We start from the raw sequence: 22859 nt of genomic DNA, 5'->3' as shown, positions 1-22859 counted from the left end.
ACACTATTGATCAGTAATTACATACACACACTGCAGTGTACCAGTGGTGAACTATAAACAGGCAGATGCGTTGGTTGTCGTTCCTAGCGTAGTAGAGCATACGCTCCTAGCATTCGTCGTCTGCATAATTTTACTGCAGGTTGTGCAACAGGCAGTGGTTATCGTTCCTAGCGTAGCTAAGAGCATAATGACTTGCAAAACTTGCTCTGTAACATTAGTTGTGAGCATTAATCCAAAATGTATTCTTGCACTTTCGCCAAATTCTCTAAATTTTCCCTTATATTTGGAAATTGTTCACATTCAATTATGTCTCCCATTGCCCTAAAAACTGATATCTGCTGATAACTGCAATCTCGCCTGATACACAACATGAATAGGGCATTACCTAATCAACTGATATTTTACAATTTAATAAAAAAAACAATTGTGTTCTTATGTGACAATATTTAATATAAAACAAGTTAATTTCAATACAATGTTGATATAATGTCTTATATAACCTCCACATATACATGAATGTCTTCGTGACGTTTGAGCTTGTCAGTTTGGAGTGCTCGCTGATGGCTGAAAGGACAGATCTAGCAGGCTTGTTAAAGCCTTGCGGACTGGTCATGAAAAGTGATTTGACCATGGAGTTTTATACAGAACTTAATTAATACAGCAATACTATCAATAAAAGATATTTCCAAAACCTATCAATTACTTGATGAAATTTATTTTCACAACTAAAACATCATGAAAAAGTTGCACAAAAAAGATACTTCATATTAAATAGTTGAGAACATGATAGGATATTTTCCAGTGACCAAATACCGTTGATTAAAGAAAACGAGTTACATAATGTCTGAAATAACCCATTTCAACAACAAACATTAACCTTCAAATAATTTTTTAATTCCCTTAAAATCAATCTCAAATTTGCTTATTTACATGTACAGCATGTTTAACCAAGCACAGCTGATAGTTCCAAACACACTGCAATAACAGTCACTATTTCATGATTGACTTATTTCCGGTGACGTCACACCAAAGGGGGAGTACTTCAATTCAAATGGAAATAAACGTGTTGTGTTTACACTAATGGAAGTCGTCTGCTTCAGTTTGCAATTTATGTAAACATTCAATTTAGAGGACCAATAAAATGTTAACATGTATAAAATGGATACATTTGGATAATTTTACTTAAAGATGGTTTTTCCTCATTTTTGTTGTATTTTTGGAGCGCATACATGTGAAAAAATCATTATTTCAGTAATGCAGGCAAAATCACTGGAAATAGGTTTCCATCATAAGTCACAATGCGAAATATTATTCATGACTTACAGTGGAGCTAGCAATAATATGCTATGAAATATCAAATCAAACCTGAATATCAAATCAATTAACGTATGACGAAAAAATATGTGTATAAACAATGCTTTGATAATAATAATTTTACATTGTTAAATTTGTATTAACTATCATCTTCCTACGTCAAAAATGTTGAAAATTAGCAAATTGTGTCAATGTAGTATATCCATTCAAAAGTATTGTGTTAATAAACTTAGTTTCACCATGTGAACAAACAGTTAATCTCCGGTATTCTGTATTCATCCTTGTGTGGGAGCACAACCAGTGAATAACCATCGGGGATTAATGAAGTCTTAGTGTCCCTGATATAGAAATGAAGTGTAAGGTATATGCACAAGAAAGGACATCATACACCTTATATTAAGACAGTTTAATCTATTTTAGGACGCTGATCACTACAAGTCCTTTAGCGCTGCCAGTTGTTGCTCTATGTCATCGTCTGTAGTCCTGGCCTTGGACGACTCACCCAGCTTGCCTTTGTGAGCAGAGGGGGCATCCAACAGCTGCAATATAACAAACAGAAACTGCAATCACTTGTCAAATCAAGCAGCATGTAAAAGGATTGGCCTTTGATAGAAGTACATTAACCAAGCTCTTACTATATTAATCAGCAACAGTCACAAAGATTGGCACATCCATAGTTCTATTTGAGGTAAAGATTTGACATAAGTCTGGACTTATCTTTGGCTGCAAAAAAATTATGCTCTATATTCTTGTTTGACTTTTGTCCTAGAACTGTCACTCTGATCTAGGGACCTGAGACTTGCAAGCAACACTCTGATCTGCCTTGTGTATCACTTCTGCCTAGTCATTTGAAAACCCATCCATGCTGGAAACAGTTATGTGCTCAGGGTAAATTTACTTGTGACCTTCATCTTTAAGCAAAAAGCCTGGTTCGGGTTAAATCCTTTTTCTCTATTGAATTATATATAATCAAGAAGCCTGGAGCACGCAATACTCTTGTACGAGATCTTGCTTATCACCTCTGATGAGTTATTTGAACATTCTCCATGAAACACATGTATGCTCTGAACAAAGTACTTCTTATATTTGATTTTTGGAATGGCATTGTGACCTTGCTTCTGGTTAACTCCATCTTTTCAAGTTTATTATTTCTGCAAAGTTGTTTGAAATCCACCGTAACAAAGTATTGCTGCTGACACAGTCTGTATCCTTGCACCCTTTGGCATTACCATAATGGGGCATTTTCAAACAGGTGTGCACACATACATACATGTACACAGAATGAATAACAGAAGAACACAGAAATGATTAATCTGGAATAACAAAAGTTGTGTACATAAGACATTTAAGAGAACAGACATATTTTAGAAAGTGGTAAGGTATAGTACTGTGGATATATATATTTTTGTTAACATGAAATTCCAAGGATTTGTAAAATCGGGCATATTGGTGAGATCTTAAATTTGTTTTTGTTTCTAATATATGATATAAGCCTGTGGACCTAATACTATGTTGAACACATTTAATTTGTAGTTGCATGTACATATAAAATCCATAAAAATATGTGTCAAAAAATAACAATGGTTTAACAGTATTAAATTGTTTAATATGGCCATTATTTTGTAAATTTAATCTAACTTTTTAATGAATGCCTTATTTTAGAAGTTACAATAAGACTTTTACAATATCTTTAAGCTGACAATCTAGTATGTTCCATAATTTGTCAAAATACAAAGCAGAGTTTGGGCATTGATCACTGATGCTTAATTGATGGAAGAGGTGTATTCCAAGTAAAAAACTGATAAATATTTCAAGTTTGAAACTTTTGAACAGTGAACAACTATTTGGCAATAGGCATAGCTTTTCCCGATGCAAATCTAATACAATGACGATAGAAACAATGAGTAATACATACAATGAATAATATAGACAATATGTAGCAGAGAAAATCAAACACAGAGACAATGCATAATAGAGACGATTAATAATAGAGACAATGAGTAATAGAATCAATAATCAATAGAATCAATAGTGACATTTAATGATAGAGACAATAAATAATAGAGACAATTAATGATAGAGACAATGAATATTAGAGACAATGTGTAATAGAATCAATGGATAATAGTGACAATTAATAATAGAGACAATAAATAATATAGACAATGAATAACAGAGACAATGTATAATAGAAACATGGAATAACAGAGAACATGAATAATAAAACAATGATTAAAAGAGACAATTAATAATAAGGACAATTAATAATACAGATAAAACACAATTTATAATCTAAATAATGAATAATAGAGACTATGAATTATAGAGACAATGTTGTTCACTTAGTGTTGGAACTGATCACTTTTATTCTCCAAAAGCACTTTTAAAGAATTGGGTTTTTGGAAATGCATCATGCGTTGTTTTTTTATATTTATGACCAAGTTACTGTGTCTACTTTCAAACTTAGACAATTGCATCAAAACTTACAAAAAAGGGGTAGAACACTGTCAAAATTCCAAAGATAGCTATAACCTTATCCTACAGTTGATGAAAAGGTTTATCTCATGTTTCAAGTGACAACTTTATGTTGTTTTAAAGCTTTACAATATAAGTACTGTCCCGAAAACATATATGTCAAAAAGGGTGCCTAACCGTGTTTACATAAAACTGAGTCATGGGGAATGTAGCACATTATGTGTGACTTATGTGTGAATATAAACTATGTTCCTTGAATAGTTGAGCTTATAACGAATCATGATGTATATGGTGTCTGATCTGGAGGTCCTGGGTTCAATAGCCAGGTTGTAAGAATTATCAAGATATTCCATCGTAATGCTTAGTACTGGTTTTATCCAGAAAACAATAAGCCTAAGCCTTAAATGCAATCAAGCCTAAATAAATCAACTTTAACTTTAACTTCTAAAACCACAAATCTACCATAACCTGAAACTTGTTTTCTACAAACAAAGAAGTTAGTGTGATATATCCTGCAATAAACCATGGACAGAGCTTAATATAGCAAAAGTAATTCAGGAAATTCCAAAAAATTGTCAAATAAAAAGCTAAGGCTTAAATGTGTGGTTTACAAAATGAATCCTTAATTGAATAATAGGACAAAGAAGAGGAAAAGCATGTGTGTTGGTATTACCTTGCCTGTGATGTCTATGCCAATCTCATCAAGGACCTGGTTCACAATGGCATCTTGCTCCTCCTCATCACCAGACTCTGTGAGAATGTCATCTAGCGTGTCATTGACTGCAATGGAAACAAGCAAATTCGTTAAATTGATAGCCCCAACCAAATCAATTTTGTTTATGGATGGATGCAAATCCCTTGATATAAAGGTATAATCATAACAAGAGGGCCTGAAAGGCCCAAAGTCGCACACCTGAGATAACAAGATATTATTGGGACAAATCTTCTGACCAAGTTTCATGAAGGTTGGACAATTATGAATAAATGTGGCCTCTAGAGTGTTAACAAGGTTTTACTATAGCCATATAAGGAAAAATGCCCCGCCCCCTAGCGGCCATGTTTTTCAACAAAAAGGCATCATTTTTGAACTCTTCAAAGATATTATTGGGATAATTCTTCTGACCAAGTTTCGTGAAGATCAGACAATAAATGTGGCCTCTAGAGTGATAACAAGATTTTACTATAGCCATATATAGCCATATAAGGAAAAATGCCCCGCCCCTTGGCAGCCATGTTTTTCAAGCAAACGTAACCATTTTCAAACTCAACCCTCATTTCCAGAAAAAACATGTTCTAACCAAATTTCATGAAGATTGGACCAAAAATGCGACTTCTAGAGTGTTCACATGTTTTCACTATATACATATAGAGAAAACTGCCCCACCCCCTGGCGGCCATGTTTTTTCACCGATCTGGACCATTTTCGAACTCGTCCAAGATATCAATGAAACCAATATTTCCACCAAGTTTCATGATGATTCGGCAAAAATTGTGACTTATTGAGTGTTCACAAGGTTTCTCTATAGCCATAGAAGGAATACTGCCCTGCCCCCTGGTGGCCATGTTTTTCAACGGACCTGAACCATTTTTGAACTCAAGCAACATATCATTTAGACAAACATTTTGACAAAGTTACATGAAGATTTGGCTTCAAATGTGACTTCTACAGTGCACAAGGTTTTTCTTTTTTTTTGACCTAGTTTTTGACCCAGCATGACCCAGTTTCGAACTCAGTCGAGGTATCAATGGGACAAATGTTCTGACCAAGTTTCATGAAGATCGGACGATAAATGTGGCCTGAAGAGTGTTCACAAGGCAAAATGTTGACGACGGACAAAAGGCGATCACAAAAGGTCACGATGAGCACGTTGTGCTCAGGTGAGCTAAAAAATGATTAAGTGTATGGTAATTGTTTTTATGAATTGCAATTCTCCTCATTGATATTTATACACTCATGAAGTTTCATTGTATCTGAGATGTAGCCTTGTAAAGTTACATCATACAAAAACAACAAAGGGCAATAACTCTTAGTTAAGAAAGTGCAGAGTTATGGTTTTTGTGCATGGCATTTCTTCCAATTGATTTCTACAAACCCATGAAGTTTTATGTTGAAATGTTGTATCGTATCTGAGATATAGCCCTACAAAGTTACACTTTACAAAAACATCAAAGGGCAATAACTCTTATAAGAATAAGAAAGTGAAGGGTTATGGTTCTTAGGAATGGCACTTCTCCTCATTAATATCAATACACACATGAAGTTTCATGTAGAAGTCTTTTAGCGTATCTGAGATATAGATATAGCCTTTGAAAGTTACATCATACACACAAAAACAAAGGGCAATAACTCATATTAAAGAAAGTGTAGGGTTTAAGTTCTTGTACATGGCAGATTAATATTTATACATCTATGAAGTTTCATGTTGATATCTTATATAGTTTCTGAGATATAGCCCTAACAACTTTTGTGACAGACAAACTGACAGGAAACACCAATTATATATCCCTCAGCCCTTTGCTGGGGATAACAACACGCAGTACACCAGAATCTGTAAGAATGTCATCAAGCGTGTCATTGACTGCAAGGAAAACAACACACAGTACACCAGACTCTGTGAGAATGTCATCCAGCATGTCATTGACTGCAAGCAAAACAACACACACTTCTCAGTTTTAACTTTACATAGTATTGCTTTACATTAGAAAGTGCATAATCCCCATATGGCCTTTTATCTACATGTAGCTTCGTCAACCTAGCTTTCAGTCATTTATGAGTTGTCAAAGGATCAAGATTTATGTTTCACTTATTTTTGTAACCATAGCAACCACAATTTTTTGTCTGACAAAAAACTGAAATAATATTACCCATTTGGCCTTCTATCCACATTCAGAGTTTCATCTACCTAGCATAAGTACTTTTAGACTAATTGCAGGATCCAGATTGTGACGGAGAGACCAAAGCACGCATAAACGGAACAATGCCTATCATTTCTGTATTCCAACACTTATAGGCTGGAAATAATAATAAAAGAAGAACTTGCAAAATGTAAATGCATTTTGCTGACTGAGCTTATACAAAGTCAAGTATTGACTGACTCATTTCTTCAGACATCTCCATCTTCATGGACTCTTTCGTGAATTCCTGCATCATCTTGGCTGTCTTCTGGGGGTCCATCACCTTGTTCATCTGCTGCATTGTCTGTAACAGAACCAGCAGAGCATACACAGGGATACCATGGCAACCAGTACTATCTCATATGACCTGCATTCTGGGAAAACTGGGCTTAATGCAAGTGTCATCCCAGATTAGCTTAGGTCTTTACTAAAACAAAAACTAGTTAAGGCGTTAAGTGTTGTCTCTGATTAACCTATTCGGACTACACAAGGCTTGTGAAACTTCACACACATGCATTTCGCTCCACTTTACCAGAATGAGGTTCATATAATTAGCATAGAGAACTTACAGGTGAGGGATAAACACATTTAGTATGGCTAATAATCAATGACATAAACATGGAGGATATCAATTGTAAAGGAACCAGTGAGATTTGAGTAGTACATGACCGCGATACAAATTAATTTAAAGCTCATATTTTATCCTATCACCCTTGTCTGATGATCTCAATGCATCAATTTTGCTCCAGTGGGCAAATGTCTCATAAAGAATGTGTGTCTTTGCAAAATCTGCCGAACAATGACTCAATGATTAAATGTGTGTGTTTGAGTCTTAATTAATCAATTACATAGAGGATAATTATTGGTTTCAGTAGATTATCTATTTTAATTTAAGAATGATGACAGAAATTAATATTAAACAAATTATAAAACAAGAAATGTGTTTGTCAGAAACACTATGTCCCCATCTGCGCCGCTGTGACTTTTTGTTTGACCTTTGACCTTGAAGGATGACCTTGACCTTGACCGTTCACCACTCAAAATGTGCAGTTCCACGAGATACACATGCATGCCAAATATCAAGTTGCTGTATTCAATATAGCAAAAGTTATTGCAAAATGTTAAAGTTGGCGCAAACCAACCAACAGACCAACAGACCAACAGACCAACCAACCAACCAACAGACAGAGCAAAAACAATATGTCCCCCACTATAGTGGTGGGGGACATAAAAAGTCTATGATCACAAATGGGAAACCAAGAAATTGTCTTTTTATGTAATGCTTTTCAACCAGTTTAAAACATGTTCATAAAAGCAACAAATTATCAAATGCTAAAATAACTGAATACAATGTATATTGTATTAAGAGTGTTTGTTCCTTACTAACTGCAAACATTACCATCTTGTATTGGTTATTTATCATTTAATATAGACGGACAGAGGCAGCTAATTCTACCGGCCAACTCACCTTGGTAGTGGTGCCCATAGCTCCTGCCATCTTCATGTTGGAGTGCATCAACTAAAGGGTAAAAGATATGCATCCTGACTAATTATAGGAATGGCCGAACATAGACAGACACAAGTTGCACTGTTACAAGATAAACAGATAAAAACTGCATTAAAAAACAATTACATATAATTTATATAATTGGCTTTAAAGCAGCACAGCAACTATTTTAGAGAAGATTCCATGTCAAAGGCCCAAAACTTCACAGAAAATCAATGCACTGGAATGAAACTCACACTTAATCTGTAAGTCTTGTAGGTAGCGTCACATACCAAAAATCAGCTAAATATCTGAAAGCGTTTTGTAAAAAAAACCTGGAAAACGGTTATTTAAAAAAAAAAATCTAAATAAATGGCCCATAACTTCGCCAAAAATAAATGGACCGGCACAAAACACACACTTCATCTGTAAGTCTTGTAGGTATAGTCACATACTAAAACTCAGCTACTTATCTGAAAGCATTTCGTAAAAAACCTCAGAAAAAGAAAAAACTCAAAGTCCAAAGCCCATAACTTCGCAAACAAGAAACCGTCGGAGACGGGTGATGCTCCCCAAAGCTTTTTTTTTCCACAATATTGCACTATATATTCAGATAAAAGGAAACGTCTTGAGGGGCATAACTTTGGACAAAATAATACTATGGATGGTTAAGCAACTTACAAATTTCAAAGGGCCATAACTCTCTAAATAAATCATCTAACCAGAACCCACAAATAACATGCGCATCTCCTCAAGGAAGTTAAGCTTCCCATAAAGCTTCATTGAATTCCAGTCAGTAGTTGGGGAGAAATAGCCCGGACAAGAATTGCACTATATGTACAGTTTATAGAAAATTTCAAAGGGCCATAACTCTGTGAAAAATCATCCGACCATAACCGGCTGATAATATGCACATCTCCTGTTGGTAGTTAAGCTTCCCATAAAGTTTCATTGAATTCCCGTAATAAGTTGCTGAGAAATAGCTCGGACAAGAATTGCACTATATGTACAATGGAAAATTTCAAAGGGCCATAACTCTGTGAAAAATCATCCAACGAGAACCGGCTGATAATATGCACATCTCCTCTTGGTAGTGAAGCTTCCCATAAAGTTTCATTGAATTCCATCATTAGTTGCTGAGAAATCGTCTCGACAAGAATTGCTCTATATGTAAAGTTAATGGAAAATTTCAAAGGGCAATAACTCAGTAAAAAATCATCCGACCAGAACAGGCTGATAACATGCACATGTCCTCTTGGTAGTGAAGCTTCCCATACAGTTTCATTGAATTCAGGTCATTAGTTGCTGAGAAATAGCCCGGACAAGAATTGCACTATATGTACAGTTAATGGAAAATTTCAAAGGGCCATAACTCTGTGAAAAATCATCCGACCAGAACAGGCTGATAATATGCACATCTCCTCTTGGTAGTGAAGCTTCCCATAAAGTTTCATTGAATTCCAATCTTAAGTTGCTGAGAAATAGCCCGGACAATAATTGTACTATATGTACAGTTAATGGAAAATTTCAAAGGGCCATAACTCTGTGAAAAATCATCCGACCAGAACCGGCTGATAATATGCACATTATCTCTTGGTAGTGAAGCTTCCCATAAAGTTTCACTGGTTCCGGTCATTAATTGCTGAGAAATAGCCCGGACAAAAAATTGTGCACGGACGGACGGACACACGGACGGACTGACGAAGCGGCGACTATATGCTCCCCCCAATTTTTTTGGGGGGGAGCATAAAAAAATCAAAGGACCGCAACAAAATTTACACTTCATCTGTAAGTCATGTAGGAAGATTCACTTACCAAAAATCTGATACATATCTCAAAGCGTTTAAAACAAGAGGGCCAAGATGGCCCTAGTTCGCTCACCTTTTTTTACAAGGCCTTGTTCATTGCTTAGTTAAAAATTCAGTACTCTAGAGCATATTAAATTGGTTCTCTTCTGTTAACTTTTGCAGTTTGAGCATATGATTAATTCTGATTGAGTACTGTCCATTTGCATGAGTTTTTTGCAATGCAAACATTTGCAAGTAATGCTAATTCTACATGTGTTTACAAGATTTTTGTAAGATTTGGACCTCGTGACCCAGATTTTGACCCCACATGACCCAATGTCAAACTTTGCCTAGATATCATCAAGAAAAACATCCTGGTCAAGTATCATCATTATTGGACCAAAGCTATGGCCTCTAGTGTGTTTACAAGGTTTTTGTAAGATTAGACCCCATGATCTAGATTTTGTCCCCACATTACCAAATGTCAAACTTGTCCTAGATACTGTCCAGACAAACATCCTGGTCAAGTTTTATCATTATTGAACCAAAACTCTGGCGTATGGAGTGTTTAAAAGGTTTTTGTAAAATTTGACCGGGTGACCTATATTTTGACTCCTCATGACCAAACATCAAACTTTGCTTACAAAAATTAATTTTATGACCTAGATTCATAAAATCTTAAACAAAATTGTGATCTCTAGAGTGTTTACAAGGATTTTGTATAATATAATATAAATTTTGACAATCTAAGGGCAATAATTCTTGCATTTATTATGCGATTTTGCTTATTATCAAACTTGGCTGAGATCTTGTGGCCATATAGCTTCTCAGCAACTTAAAAGAATGCTTAAGAAATGTGAATGCTAGAGTGTTAACACACCAAATGTGGATGGACAGACGGACGACAGACAAAGACCAGTCCTAAAGCCTCACCTGAGCAATCAGGTGAGCTAAAAAGTGTGTTTTTTTCACAGATCTGAGCCATTTTCCATTTTGTCGGAGATATCAATAAAACCAGTGTCTTGACTAAGTTTCAAGATGATTAGGCAAAAAATGTGACTTCTAGAGTGTTCACATGGTTTCTCTATAGTCATATAAGGAAAACTGCCCCACCCCCTCTGGCGGCCATGTTTTTAGACCGATCAGGACCATTTTCGAACTCATTTGAGATATAAATAAAACCAATGTTTTCACCAAGTTTCATGATGATTGGGCAAAAAATGTGACTTCTAGAATGTTCACAAGCTTTTTTTACTACATAAATATAAGGAAAATGCGCCACCCCTCTGGCAGCCATATTTTTAACAAACCGGAACCATTTTCAAACTCAACTCTCATATCTAAGAAACAATTGTTCTGACCAAATTTCATGAAGATTGGACCATAAATGTGACTTCTAAAGTGTTCACATGTTTTCACTATATACATATTGAGAACACTGCCCTGCCTCCTGGTGGCCATGTTTTTTCACCGATCTGGACCATTTTCGAACTTGTCCAAGATATCAATAAAACCAATGTTTTGACCAAGTTTCATGATGATTGGGCACAAAATTGTGACTCCACAAGGTTTCTCTATAGCCAAATAAGGAAAAATGCCTCGCCCACTGGCGGCCATGTTTTTCAACAGACTGGAACCACTTTTGAACTTAACTAACATATCATTAAGACAAACATTTTGACAAAGTTGCATGAAGATTGGACATGAAATGTGACTTCTACAGTGTTTACAAGGTTTTTCTTGTTTTGACCTAGTGACCTAGTTTTTGACCCAGCATGACCCAGTTTCGAACTTGATCGAGGTTTCATTTGGACATATCTTCTGACCAAGTTTCATGACGATCGGACAAGAAATGTGGCCTCTAGAATATTTACAAGCAAATGTGGACGGATGGACGAACAGACAACGGACAAAGACCCATCACAAAAGCTCACCAGAGAAATCAGGTGAGCTAATTAAAAACTCAGGAAAATGGAAAACTTCAAAGTCCAAGGCCCATAACTTCACCAAAAATCAATGGATTAGAACAAAACTCACACTTTGTAAGTCATGTAAGTAGTCTCACACACCAACATCAGGCTAATATCTTAAAGCATTATGGAAAGAAGTCAGAAAAATGGAATTCTGGACAGACAGACTGATGGGCGGACAGGGTGACGGACAGTCCGACTGCTATATGCTATGGAGGCATAAAAAGAGGAAAATACATGAAACATATAAAAAGTTCCATTAAGAGTGAAAACAAACTTAAGAAAATATGACAGAAATACAAAACTTTTTATTTTATTGTGAAGTGGAGTAGACTTATTTGAATAAACTCAATGCAAACAAATGAAAAGATAACTGTATGACATAACTAGAAAATCTAGCACTACCTTAAGAATAGTTTAACATTTGGACATATTAAACTTTATAGCTCTGTCAGTCATACGGAACCATTTTTAATTCTTTGGTAAAGGAAAATCATTTGAACATTTGCCTAAAGTTTCATTAAAATTGAATACATTCTTGAACTACTGGCCTTTTAAGGCAGTGGAAAAAAAAAATTGCATATGTTTGGTAGAGGCCATCAAATAAATATTTATTTTTAATAATTTGAAAATATACAGATGGAGGGGCATAAAAAGTACTAAAATATAACATAAGATTGAAACGATCACACCTTATCAGTTCAATGTAATTTTATCATCATTCACATGTGTTCTCTACTAGTTAACAGCATCGCATGAATTTAAAGTCTCCTACCGGTATTTGACATAAATTGTTCAAAGAATACATAAACCACTTTCAGTTTAAAGTATGCTTTCCTTAAGTGAAATTTTGTTTTTGATTGTACCTTTTGTTGTGTGCCAACTGCCTGTATCTTTGAGCCTGTGTTGTAACTTCTGGCCTTCTGTTTGCGCAGATTGACAAGCTGTTTAGCTAATACTGTACACGCCTGAAACCAAATATTTCCAATAACCTCTCTTAAATTAGCATCAGCTGACAAGATGCAATTCCAATGAATTGAAAGTTGGAAGATATTAAAGCCACACACCTCTAAATGAAATACATGTTAATCAATACATATAGATGCAATTTGAAAGTGTGCAAAATTGTCATTAAATCTATAGCCTAGTTACATGTAGCAAGTAATTTTTTTATTTTTTTATTTTTAAACCGAAAGTAGGATTTCTATATGTATACGTCCATTTCACCAAACGCGATTATTTTTAAGTTTTAAAGCACAAAAAAGACGGATTTCTACCTTGTAACCACCAAATATATTCTAATTGGCATAGATAAAATTAAAACTATAGCCTAGTTAGCAAGTAATTTATTATTTTTGTAAATTTTAAAACCAAAAGTAGGATTTTTATACGTATACATCCATTTCGACAAATGCGATTATTTTTAAGTTTTAAAACGCAAAAAAAGACGGATTTCTACCTTGTTACCACCAGATATATTCTTATTAGCATAGATAAAATTAAATCTATAGCCTAGTTAGCAAGTAATTTATTATTTTTTAAACGGTTCCGCTTTTAAAACCGAAAGTAGGATTTCTAGACTTATACGTCCATTTCAACAAACGCGATTATTTTTAAGTTTTAAAGCGCAAACAAGATGGATTTCTACCTTGTAACCACCAGATATATTCTAATTGGCATAGATAAAATATGTTTCTTATTTATACTTAAATTTACTTTCCTTTCAAGGTGTGTGGCTTTAATTAAACATTACTTAGACTTCAAGTAAATACTTTGTTGCTTTTTATTTAGACAAGAATAAAAGTAGTATTTAAAATATACCCAATAAACCATGACAAAATCAAAATCCTGGTAGGAAGCATAGTTAAACATTTATTTCTAAATCAAAAAGTAAACAAATTTATCATGTATAATTTGAAATGCAATATTTTTTGCATAAGTGCGAACTAGAGTTCAATTAATCCCAACAGCTTGTTCAAGTTGATTACTTGGTTGAGAAATGTTTGAAGAACCGTGTAATGAAGGACAGCAATGTATAGACAAATGTATCATCACTAAAAGTAGCCAATTACATGTACAATAAACTGAGTCAAGCAGATTTAAATTCAGAATCAGTAACATATGTATTTCATGGTCTCAGTTATAGAATAAAACATACCTGTTTATTGCCCTCTTTAGCTGCTTTTTTTATTTCCATTTCCTGAAACATAATGTTAAAGAAGTTATTATTAGACTAAAATCTTTACCTTTATTAAAAATAAATCGTACATTTATTTACATATTTTTACACATGCAATTTGTAACCTTAATTTGAAAATGTGGGCTTGTACAACTACCACTAATAGCCTAAAAAAAGTAATAAAAATATTACAACACTTACCATCAGGATAAGTAGTAAGTTAGCATTTAGTATACAGATAATCATGCTATGGTTTCAAATGTTAAGTTACTTCTTGTATGTCCATATACGCCAACTTTATTAAATATTAAGAAGAGTTGTCTCATATGTCTCATATGTAACATAAGCTTAATTCATGAATATAGTGGTAACAATGTTTTTCTAAGACTTGACTTCTAAAATGTAACCGAATTACCTAGTGTTTTGTTTAATGCATTTGACCCAGATTCTGCCTGTATATTTTTAAGATAAACATTCTGTCCAAGTTTCATCATGATCGAGTCATAACTGTATTCTCTAAAGAGGACACAAGGGTTTTCTAAGCATTTACCTAGTGACCTAGTTTTTGGACACATGTGACCCAGATTCAAACTCAGCCCAGAAAATCTCAAGATAAATCTTTCACCACGATTGAGTCATATATGTGGACACTAACATTTTTAATCGTAGCTGGTTACCTAGTTTTTGGATGCACTTGACCCAGATTCAAACTCAACCTAGATATTATCAATATTAAAAGTCTGGCAATATTTCATCAATATTGAGTCATGAATATGGCCTCTAGAGTGGTAACAAGATTTGATCCTGTGACCTAGTTTTTCAACAAATGTGAACCAGATGCATAAAAGGCCAAGATATGGTCCTTAAAAAAAATTGAAAAATTTTAGTCAAGATTTGATGAAAAATATTGCCTCCAGAGCGGCACAAGCTTAAATATGAAGAAACACACCCCACACGGCACTTTGTATTGTGACATAGAGAACAATATATATAAGCTTTAAATACTGAGTTTACCAATTTCTTCTCATCCCTTTCCAGCTTGTTTCTATCCCGCTCTAGATCTCTCTGTGTCTTTTTTAAAACTCTGTCATTTGCCCTTAATTGTTCTGAAATTAAAATCAATTGACAATTTTAGGTTAATACTCTGTCATTGTGCTACATTTGTTCTGCAAAAGACAATTCTCAATTAAAATGTTCAGTTTTATATGACTTGATGTAAAATACTGCTTATGGGGACAGTGTTGTGTTTTGTAGTAGTTGAGCATTAGTATTGTTCAAAACCCATTAAAATACACCACATTGCATGATATTCTGTTTTATTTTGTAACTTTTAGTGAACTGTTTATATAACATTATTGAGAAAATATTCATCATTCAAGTTAAAATTAAATCTTCAATAATAAAATATTAACTAACATAGACAAATTGTAATTGTAACATGATACCAGCGGATATATTCAGACAAAAAAATAACACAAGTTACTACATCAAATATCAATACATACGAGTAATATAAAAATAAGAGAGTGCCAGTACACTTGTACCATAAATCAACTTGTACCGTGGTAAACATGTACCTATTTGGTTAAATTTGCACCTGTTTTTATTGATCAACTCGTACTTATCAAAGTCAACTCGTACCCGAAACAGTAATAACAAGAGATTGCCAAGCAATATGGTCCCCTACCGGTGAAACTCCACCATTATTTTTTTATTTTTTTGTTGCCATAGCAACCAGAATTCTTGATGTACATGTAGGAACAAAATGAAATGACGTACATAACTTCCGTATTGCCATCTATCCATGTTTCAAGTTTCATGAAACAAGAGGGCCTGACAGGCCCAAAGTCGCTCACCTGAGATAAAAAGAAATGACCTGTTCTTTGCAGCCCAAGATATCAATGGAACAAATGTTCTAACCAAGTATCATGAAGAATGAACAACAAATGGCCCCTTGGCGGCCATGTTTTTTTAACAGACCTGAACCATTTTTTAACTCTTCCAAGATATGTCCAAATTTCATGAAGATTGGGAAAAAAATGTGTCTTCTAGACTGTTCACATGTTGTCACTATATACATATAAAGAAAACTGCCCCACTCCCTGGCGGCCATGTTTTTTCACTGATCACGACCATTTTCAAACTGGTCCGAGACATCCACATAACTAATGTTTTGACAAAATTTCATGATGATTAGGCAAAACATGTGACTTCTAGAGTGTTCACAAGCTTTTTTACTATATAAATATAAGGAAAAAGACCCCCCCCCGGCGGCCATGTTTTTTTACCAATCCAAACCATTATCGAACTCAACTGTCCTATCCAGGTGTGGTAGTGCGGTCTCCTTCGCTTACGCAAATGAACCGGTCACAGGACGGTTACAAGTTATGTAACTTTGTAAGCACTTATGTAATGCGGAAATATTTATTTGACAAACTCTTATTTCCGGTCAGGATGAATATACTGACTGGTTGTTATTCAATTAACTAAAGGTGTTCAGTCAGGGACGCCTAAATACACTCAAAGAATTTATTTATGAGTGAAAACCAAGGCAGCTTTAACAAAAATAACTAATTTTTATTCCAAGAACTCGGAAAATGAAGAACAATGACAGAAAATTAAGAACAGGTACAAGCCAAGTCTAAAGAATCTAAGTATCGTTACAAAAATGAACAACATACAGCAAATACCTTAATGAATGTAAAAAGAAGTTCAAAATCTGTAAAAAAAACTGATATAAATATAAGTTACTGTTAGTCTTGAAAGTGCTTCAAAAATCTAGTTTACAAAATAGGTCTAATTTAATCTAAAGAACAATATTTATGGAGATTAGGAAACTTCAGTGAATCAAATGTAAAAATAAGAAAATTTACTACAGTTATTGAAATAGAATAGAGTCTTTCTAATTTAGAAAATGCCAAATAAAAATAATCTAAATAATAAGAATAATTTAGAAAATAATGCCAAAATGTCTTGATGCTGGTGTTAAAAATAATTTAGAGTTTAATTATTTCAAAATTCCAACCTTTTTCAAGAGCTGTTAACTTTTCAAGAAAGCATCAAGAGGTGTTTAAATCAACCAGAACAGCTTAGTTTATACAGTTCAGAAGATATCAATGGGAGAGTAGTCAATTTTCCCTCAGAACAGTGCATTTATCAATGATCAATATCTTCCCAACTTCCAGAGCAGAACTAAAAATAGATTACTGAACCAGGTTAAACAAGGGAGATAAATACTGCATAAATACTGCAAAATCATGTACATGTTGTCTTTCTTTCAGTTATCTCTTAGTTGAAAGGCTTATCATAAGTGTTAATGACTAAAACAGTTATGGTAACTATGAAAATTCTGTGTTATGAAAAATTACATAACACAGTTAATGTCACATAATATTGACATAATAAAACCAAACTTTACTACACAGGAAACCAATGTTCTGACCAAATTTCATGAAGATTGAGCAAACTAGAAAGTTAACAAGATTTTACTATAGCCATATATAGCCATATAATGAAAAATGCCCCACCCCTTGGCAGCCATGTTTTTCAAGCCAAGGTTACCATTTTTGAACTCATCCAAGATATCATTGGGACAAATCATCTGAGCAAGTTTCATGAAGATCGGAAAATAAATGTGGCCTCTAGAGTGTTAACAAGGTTTTACTATAGCCATATAAGGAAAAATGCCCCGCCCCCTGGCGGCCATGTTTTTCAACCAACCGACATCATTTTCGAACTCGTCCAAGATATCATTGAGATGAATCTTCTGACCAAGTTTTATGAGGATCGGACAATAAATGTGGCCTCTAGAGAGTTAACAAAGTTTTTCTATAGCCATATTAGGAAAAATGCCCCGCCCCTTGGCAGCCATGTTTTTCAAGCAAACGTAACCATTTTCGAACTAATCCAAGATATCATTGAAACCAATCTTCTGACCAAATTTCATGAAGATTGGACAATAAATGTGGCCTCTAGAGAGTGAACAAGGCAAATGTTGACGTCGCACAACGGACAACGCACGACAGATGACGGACAAAAGGCGATTACAAAAGCTCACCATGAGCACGTTGTGCTCAGGTGAGCTAAAAATATGAAGAACTTTAAAAGTTATCGCAGGATCCAGAAAAGTGTGACAGAAAGACTGACTGACTGACACGCTGACTGACAGACTGACTGAAAGACAGAGCGCAAACCATAAGTCCCCTCCAGTTTCACCGGTAGGGGACAAAAAGACATGGGTGTAGGACTTCATTTCAGACAGATTTTTTAGAGGCAAACATCGGGTTGATGGAAGGGGTACTTTATCTCCACCACCTACAAACAGCTGAGCCTACTTAAGATTTCTAAAAGATGGTACTTGGACTGTACCCTTAATTAAAAAATTGATTTAAACCTGATGTGGGATCTAACTAGTCTGTATACCGTTACCTTTATTTGTCACAAAGAAATAATCTTTAAGGAACAATTTATGTGAAAATGTATAAACATAGCGTTTATTGAATATCTGCCTTTCAGGTTTAGCGTAAGCAGTTTGACAATAAGTTGAGTGTACATGAATTGAATTTTTTTTAAACGAGGAAATTTTGTTTACAGATCCCCTTGTCTTTGTTTTGATGTTTAGTCAATGAACTGTAGATTACATCAAGAGTCTGCAGGTTTATACCAAATGAATAGTTTGAATAAAGGACAGTCAGACACTCTGACCACTTCGCTGTTGGAAGTGACCTTATTTCACTACACTCCTCCCCCTCTTAATGATTCAAGGTGCCATTAGCTATACAAGCGCCATATGCTACAGAAGCCGGATCCACATGGCCCTCTTTGAAACCATTACTCAGATCCATTTACTTATTCACAGTTCATGTTTACCTTGTCGCTTTTAAAGTGAAAAAATCCTAAGCTTCAGAGAACACCCGACCTCAAGAGTGGTAGTCAGACACTCTAACTGGATTGCTAAAGAGCTAGCCCAACAGCAAGGCTGTTGGAAGTGACCTTGTTTCACTACACTATGATTTAAAACAATGCATAATTAAGCTTTCACTATAATTTTATTACCCTATCACCAATACACCATTTCGATTTTGGACCAACCTTAGGCCTTACCCTCAACTGTAGGCTTCTTACCTTATACTGTAGGCTCCTTACCTTCAACTAAAGGCAACTGGACTTCAATATGCTTCTAACCCTCAACTGTTGACTTCTTACATTGTACTACGGAGTGTATATTGACAGGAGATGAATCGAGTATTTGACCCTTACTGAAGTAAATTCAATCTTATGCAAAAACTATTCATCCGATTTTATTGGTTTATACGTTATCTTGTTGCTTATTAATTCCTCTTTCAAAAAAATATAACTTTTAGTATATTCCCGTTGTTATTAATGGATTTATAGCGAGTTAAACACAAGAACTACGCATTTTATGTTTTACCACCGCGCGTTTTAACGTGTTGTGGCTATCGATCTTTTACGATTAGCGTACAGCGAAGCGCTGAGGTTATACATTTTGATGTACCCACTCACGTCTTTTGTTAAATTATAGTTTCATTTCTCGGCCGATTTTGACAAATTATATATCATTAGAAAGCTTACGTTACGTAGTAAACAGATATATCAATATATATTAAGTTTTTCTTCTGATTTCGACAGCCCGGCGAGTTATAACTTTAACTTTTGCAAATATCATACCTTTTTGAAGTTTTAGAATCAAGATTTACGGTTGACATGTTCGTACTTAATACCAATTTGTAGCGTTTATATTTGGAGTTCAGTTTTAAAAATTACATCTTGCTTAAGAGAATAGAATTCTGTATACGATAGAAAAAATAATTGTTTAAAAACGAAAGTAATTAAGGAATGAAGGCGGGAAAATGTAGCGCGTGTTCCTAACGCACTGAACTGATGCTACGGTCTTGGCGATTATGCTTTTGTTTAGAAACCGGCCATTGAATTTCTTTTGCCATCTTATTATATTTTTTATGGAATATATTGTAGTATTTTGTTCACGAAACATATCAATAAAGCTTATTATAAATGAATCTTAATAAATTAACGATTTCAGCTCTTGTTTATAAAACAGAAAGGGTGTAAAATTTATGATGAAACAGCGTATATAGCGGACCCTCTCGATATTATTCGACTTTGCATGCATACTTGAAATAAAATGGGTGTCAAAAACATTCATCGTTTGCTGTTTATTATCAACAAGGTAATTATGTATAATTATTTGAAATGTTATTTACCTTAAATTATCAATCTATTAAAGATTTTTGAAAATCACGGTCCGTGTTACGCGTGTCATTTCGTATTTTGACATCAGGGCATCATGTCCAACTATTGAAAATCAGATTTTTTTCACCGGGACGATGACGGCTTGGATTTAGACAGGCAGACATATAGTTTATTCAGACTTAAACAACAGTACATCGTCTTCAACTCAAATATATAAACTATTTTCAGACGAATTGTTAGGTGATTACACATATAGCAGTGATGATTCTGAGAATGTTGCCATGTTTCTTATCCGTGTAATCTAGAGTCCATGGTTTGAGCATTTTTATCGCGGTGTTCAATAAAAGATATCTCAATAATCTTGTTTATTGATAGATCTGTGGTTTTATTGTCCCTGTGTTCAGCACAAACCAATTATCTCGTTATGATCAGATACTGTGCCAACCAATACTAAATAACACTATGGTGTCATACGCCACAGCAGGGACCTATACTTGTATATTGGTCCCTAACCACAGGTGGCAATGTCTGGTCAGTTTACACTTTTTATGATACCTCCATGTCTTCTCGTGGTATTAGTGGTCATTTCTTGGAGTAATGTAACGCCAAATACTCAATTTTGCGTTTAAAAGATATGTAGCGTATTGAAATCAGTTATAGTCATCTGCCCATACAGATTGCCATAAACTAAATACTGTATAGATGTCAGCCAGCTAAATCACAATAATTATAAGTGCTTAATACCTATACATGTACATTTTAAACTAATACTTAACATTTAACGTATTTAGCGGGTACCGGTAAAAAAACTCCGTCATTTCGTAGTCCTATAAAGAGTGTATGGTAGTGTACGGAACAACATAATTAAAAACAGCATTCTCATTTGACCACAACGGGGTTAAATAATCTTTCCGAAAAATACAAATAATACAGAGTTTTAATTAAGAATTCTATATATTTATAACTCTGTTAACTTATAAAGATATTTCAATATACATGCATAGACAGTTGACCGTGATTTTCAAGAATCTTTAAATAATTTTAATTAATTGATAATTTATGGTTAATAACCTTTCATATAATTTTACATAATAACCTTTTTGATAATAAACAACAAACGATGAATGTTTTGACACCCATTATATTTGAAGTATGCAAAGCCGAAAAATATCAAGAGGGTCCGCTATACATTTGTATACGCTGTTTCATCATAAAATTAACACCCTTTCTGTGTTATAATCAAGAGCTGAAATCGTAAATTTATTAAGCTTCATTAATACTTAGCTTTATGGATATGTCTCTAGAACAAAATATTTCAATATATTTCATAAAAAATATAATAATCATGGCAAAGGAAATTCAATGGCCGGTATCTAAACAAAAGCATAATCGCCAAGACCGTAGCATCAGTTCAGTGCGTTAGGAACGCGCGCTACATTTTCCCGCCTTCATTCCTTAATTACTTTCGTTTTTAAACAATTTTTTTTTCTATCGTATACAGAATTCTATTCTCCTAAGCAAGATGTTATTTTTAAAACTGAACTCCAAATATAAACGCTACAAATCGGTATAAAGTACGAACATGTCAACCGTAAATCTAGATTCTAAAACTCCAAAACGGTATGTTATTTGCAAAAGTTAAAGTTATAGCTCGCCGGGCTGCCGAAATCAGAAGAATATTATATTTATATATCTGAAAACTACGTTACGTAAGCTTTCTAATGATATATAATTTGTCAAAATCGGCCTAGAAATGAAACTATAATTTAACAAAATACGTGCGTGGGTACATCAAATTTATAACCTCGGCGCTTCGATAAAAGATCGATAGTTACGACGCGGTCACGTGACTTAGACACAACAAGATATTTGGCGTAACGGTCCCGTTTCTTATCCGTGTAATCTAGAGTCCGTGATTGTACCTTCAACTGTAGGCTCCTTACCTCCAAGTAAAGGCTTCTTGACTACAACTAGTCTTTATGCTTCTTATCCTCAACTGTTAACTCCGTAGCTTTAAATGTAGGCTACTGACCTTTCTTGATGTGACTTAAACTAAAGGCTCCTTGACTTCAACTATTATATAGACTTCTTTCCCTCCACTGTTGACCTCCTACATTCAACTGTCGGCTCCTTACCTTCAACTAAAGGCTCATTGCCTACAACTAGTCTATAGGCTTCTTTAATACCCTTAACTTTTGACTCCTTACCTTCAACTGTAGGCCCCTTACAACCAACTAAAGGCATCTTGGCTTAAACTAGTCTATTCGTCCTGTGTTCAATTGTGAGCTTCTTACTTCTAACTGTAGGTATCTTTCTTACCTTCAACTGTGGGCGTTTTTGAAAACAACGGCATCTTGTTTTGTAGTTCTTTGAGCTCCTGGCTTTGAAATGAAAATAACAACCACTTAGTATCTAAAAATAGTTGTATATCTATATTATTGCGTTTCATATGACGTTTGACAAATCAAGGAAATATTCGATCAGGGTACAATAGAAAGCTTGGATTTCGCAAGCGTTGTGAT

The 22859-nt window shown here is 34.5% G+C and overlaps 1 protein-coding gene across 2 annotated transcripts; it reads right to left on the bottom strand.

Moving 5' to 3' along the window:
* Positions 1-699: 699 nt before the first annotated feature.
* Positions 700-22858, bottom strand: LOC127853265 (charged multivesicular body protein 2b-like). 2 transcript variants are annotated; one of them, XM_052387613.1, is made up of 8 exons: positions 22657-22858; positions 15121-15212; positions 14086-14127; positions 12794-12895; positions 8153-8203; positions 6886-6988; positions 4463-4569; positions 700-1853 (listed from the first exon to the last, which is right to left on the bottom strand). In XM_052387613.1, exons 1-8 carry the CDS (start codon positions 22784-22786, stop codon positions 1746-1748), a joined length of 735 nt encoding a protein of 244 aa, XP_052243573.1. In that variant the 5' UTR covers positions 22787-22858; the 3' UTR covers positions 700-1745. The 2 variants fall into 2 exon arrangements, with proteins under 2 accessions (XP_052243573.1, XP_052243574.1); XM_052387614.1 differs by having other exon boundaries at positions 22545-22828.
* Between the last annotated feature and the right edge of the window lies 1 nt (position 22859).

This window comes from Dreissena polymorpha, chromosome 12, assembly GCF_020536995.1.
Source record: "Dreissena polymorpha isolate Duluth1 chromosome 12, UMN_Dpol_1.0, whole genome shotgun sequence".
In the NCBI taxonomy this organism is placed as follows: Eukaryota; Metazoa; Mollusca; class Bivalvia; order Myida; family Dreissenidae; genus Dreissena; species Dreissena polymorpha.
Note: the sequence above shows the minus strand (reverse complement) of the source record. Positions and strands in the feature narration are given on the sequence as shown.

What these genes read in the sequence shown, in the direction of transcription:
- LOC127853265 (XM_052387613.1), bottom strand. Translation starts at nt 22,786, where the DNA reads ATGAAACGCAATAATATAGATATACAACTATTTTTAGATACTAAGTGG. An exon ending in AAAGGGATGAGAAGAAATTG is followed by an intron (nt 14,128 to 15,120) that starts GTAAACTCAGTA and finishes ATTATGTTTCAG; the next exon opens with GAAATGGAAATAAAAAAAGC. An exon ending in GCATAGACATCACAGGCAAG is followed by an intron (nt 1,854 to 4,462) that starts GTAATACCAACA and finishes GTTATATTGCAG; the next exon opens with CTGTTGGATGCCCCCTCTGC.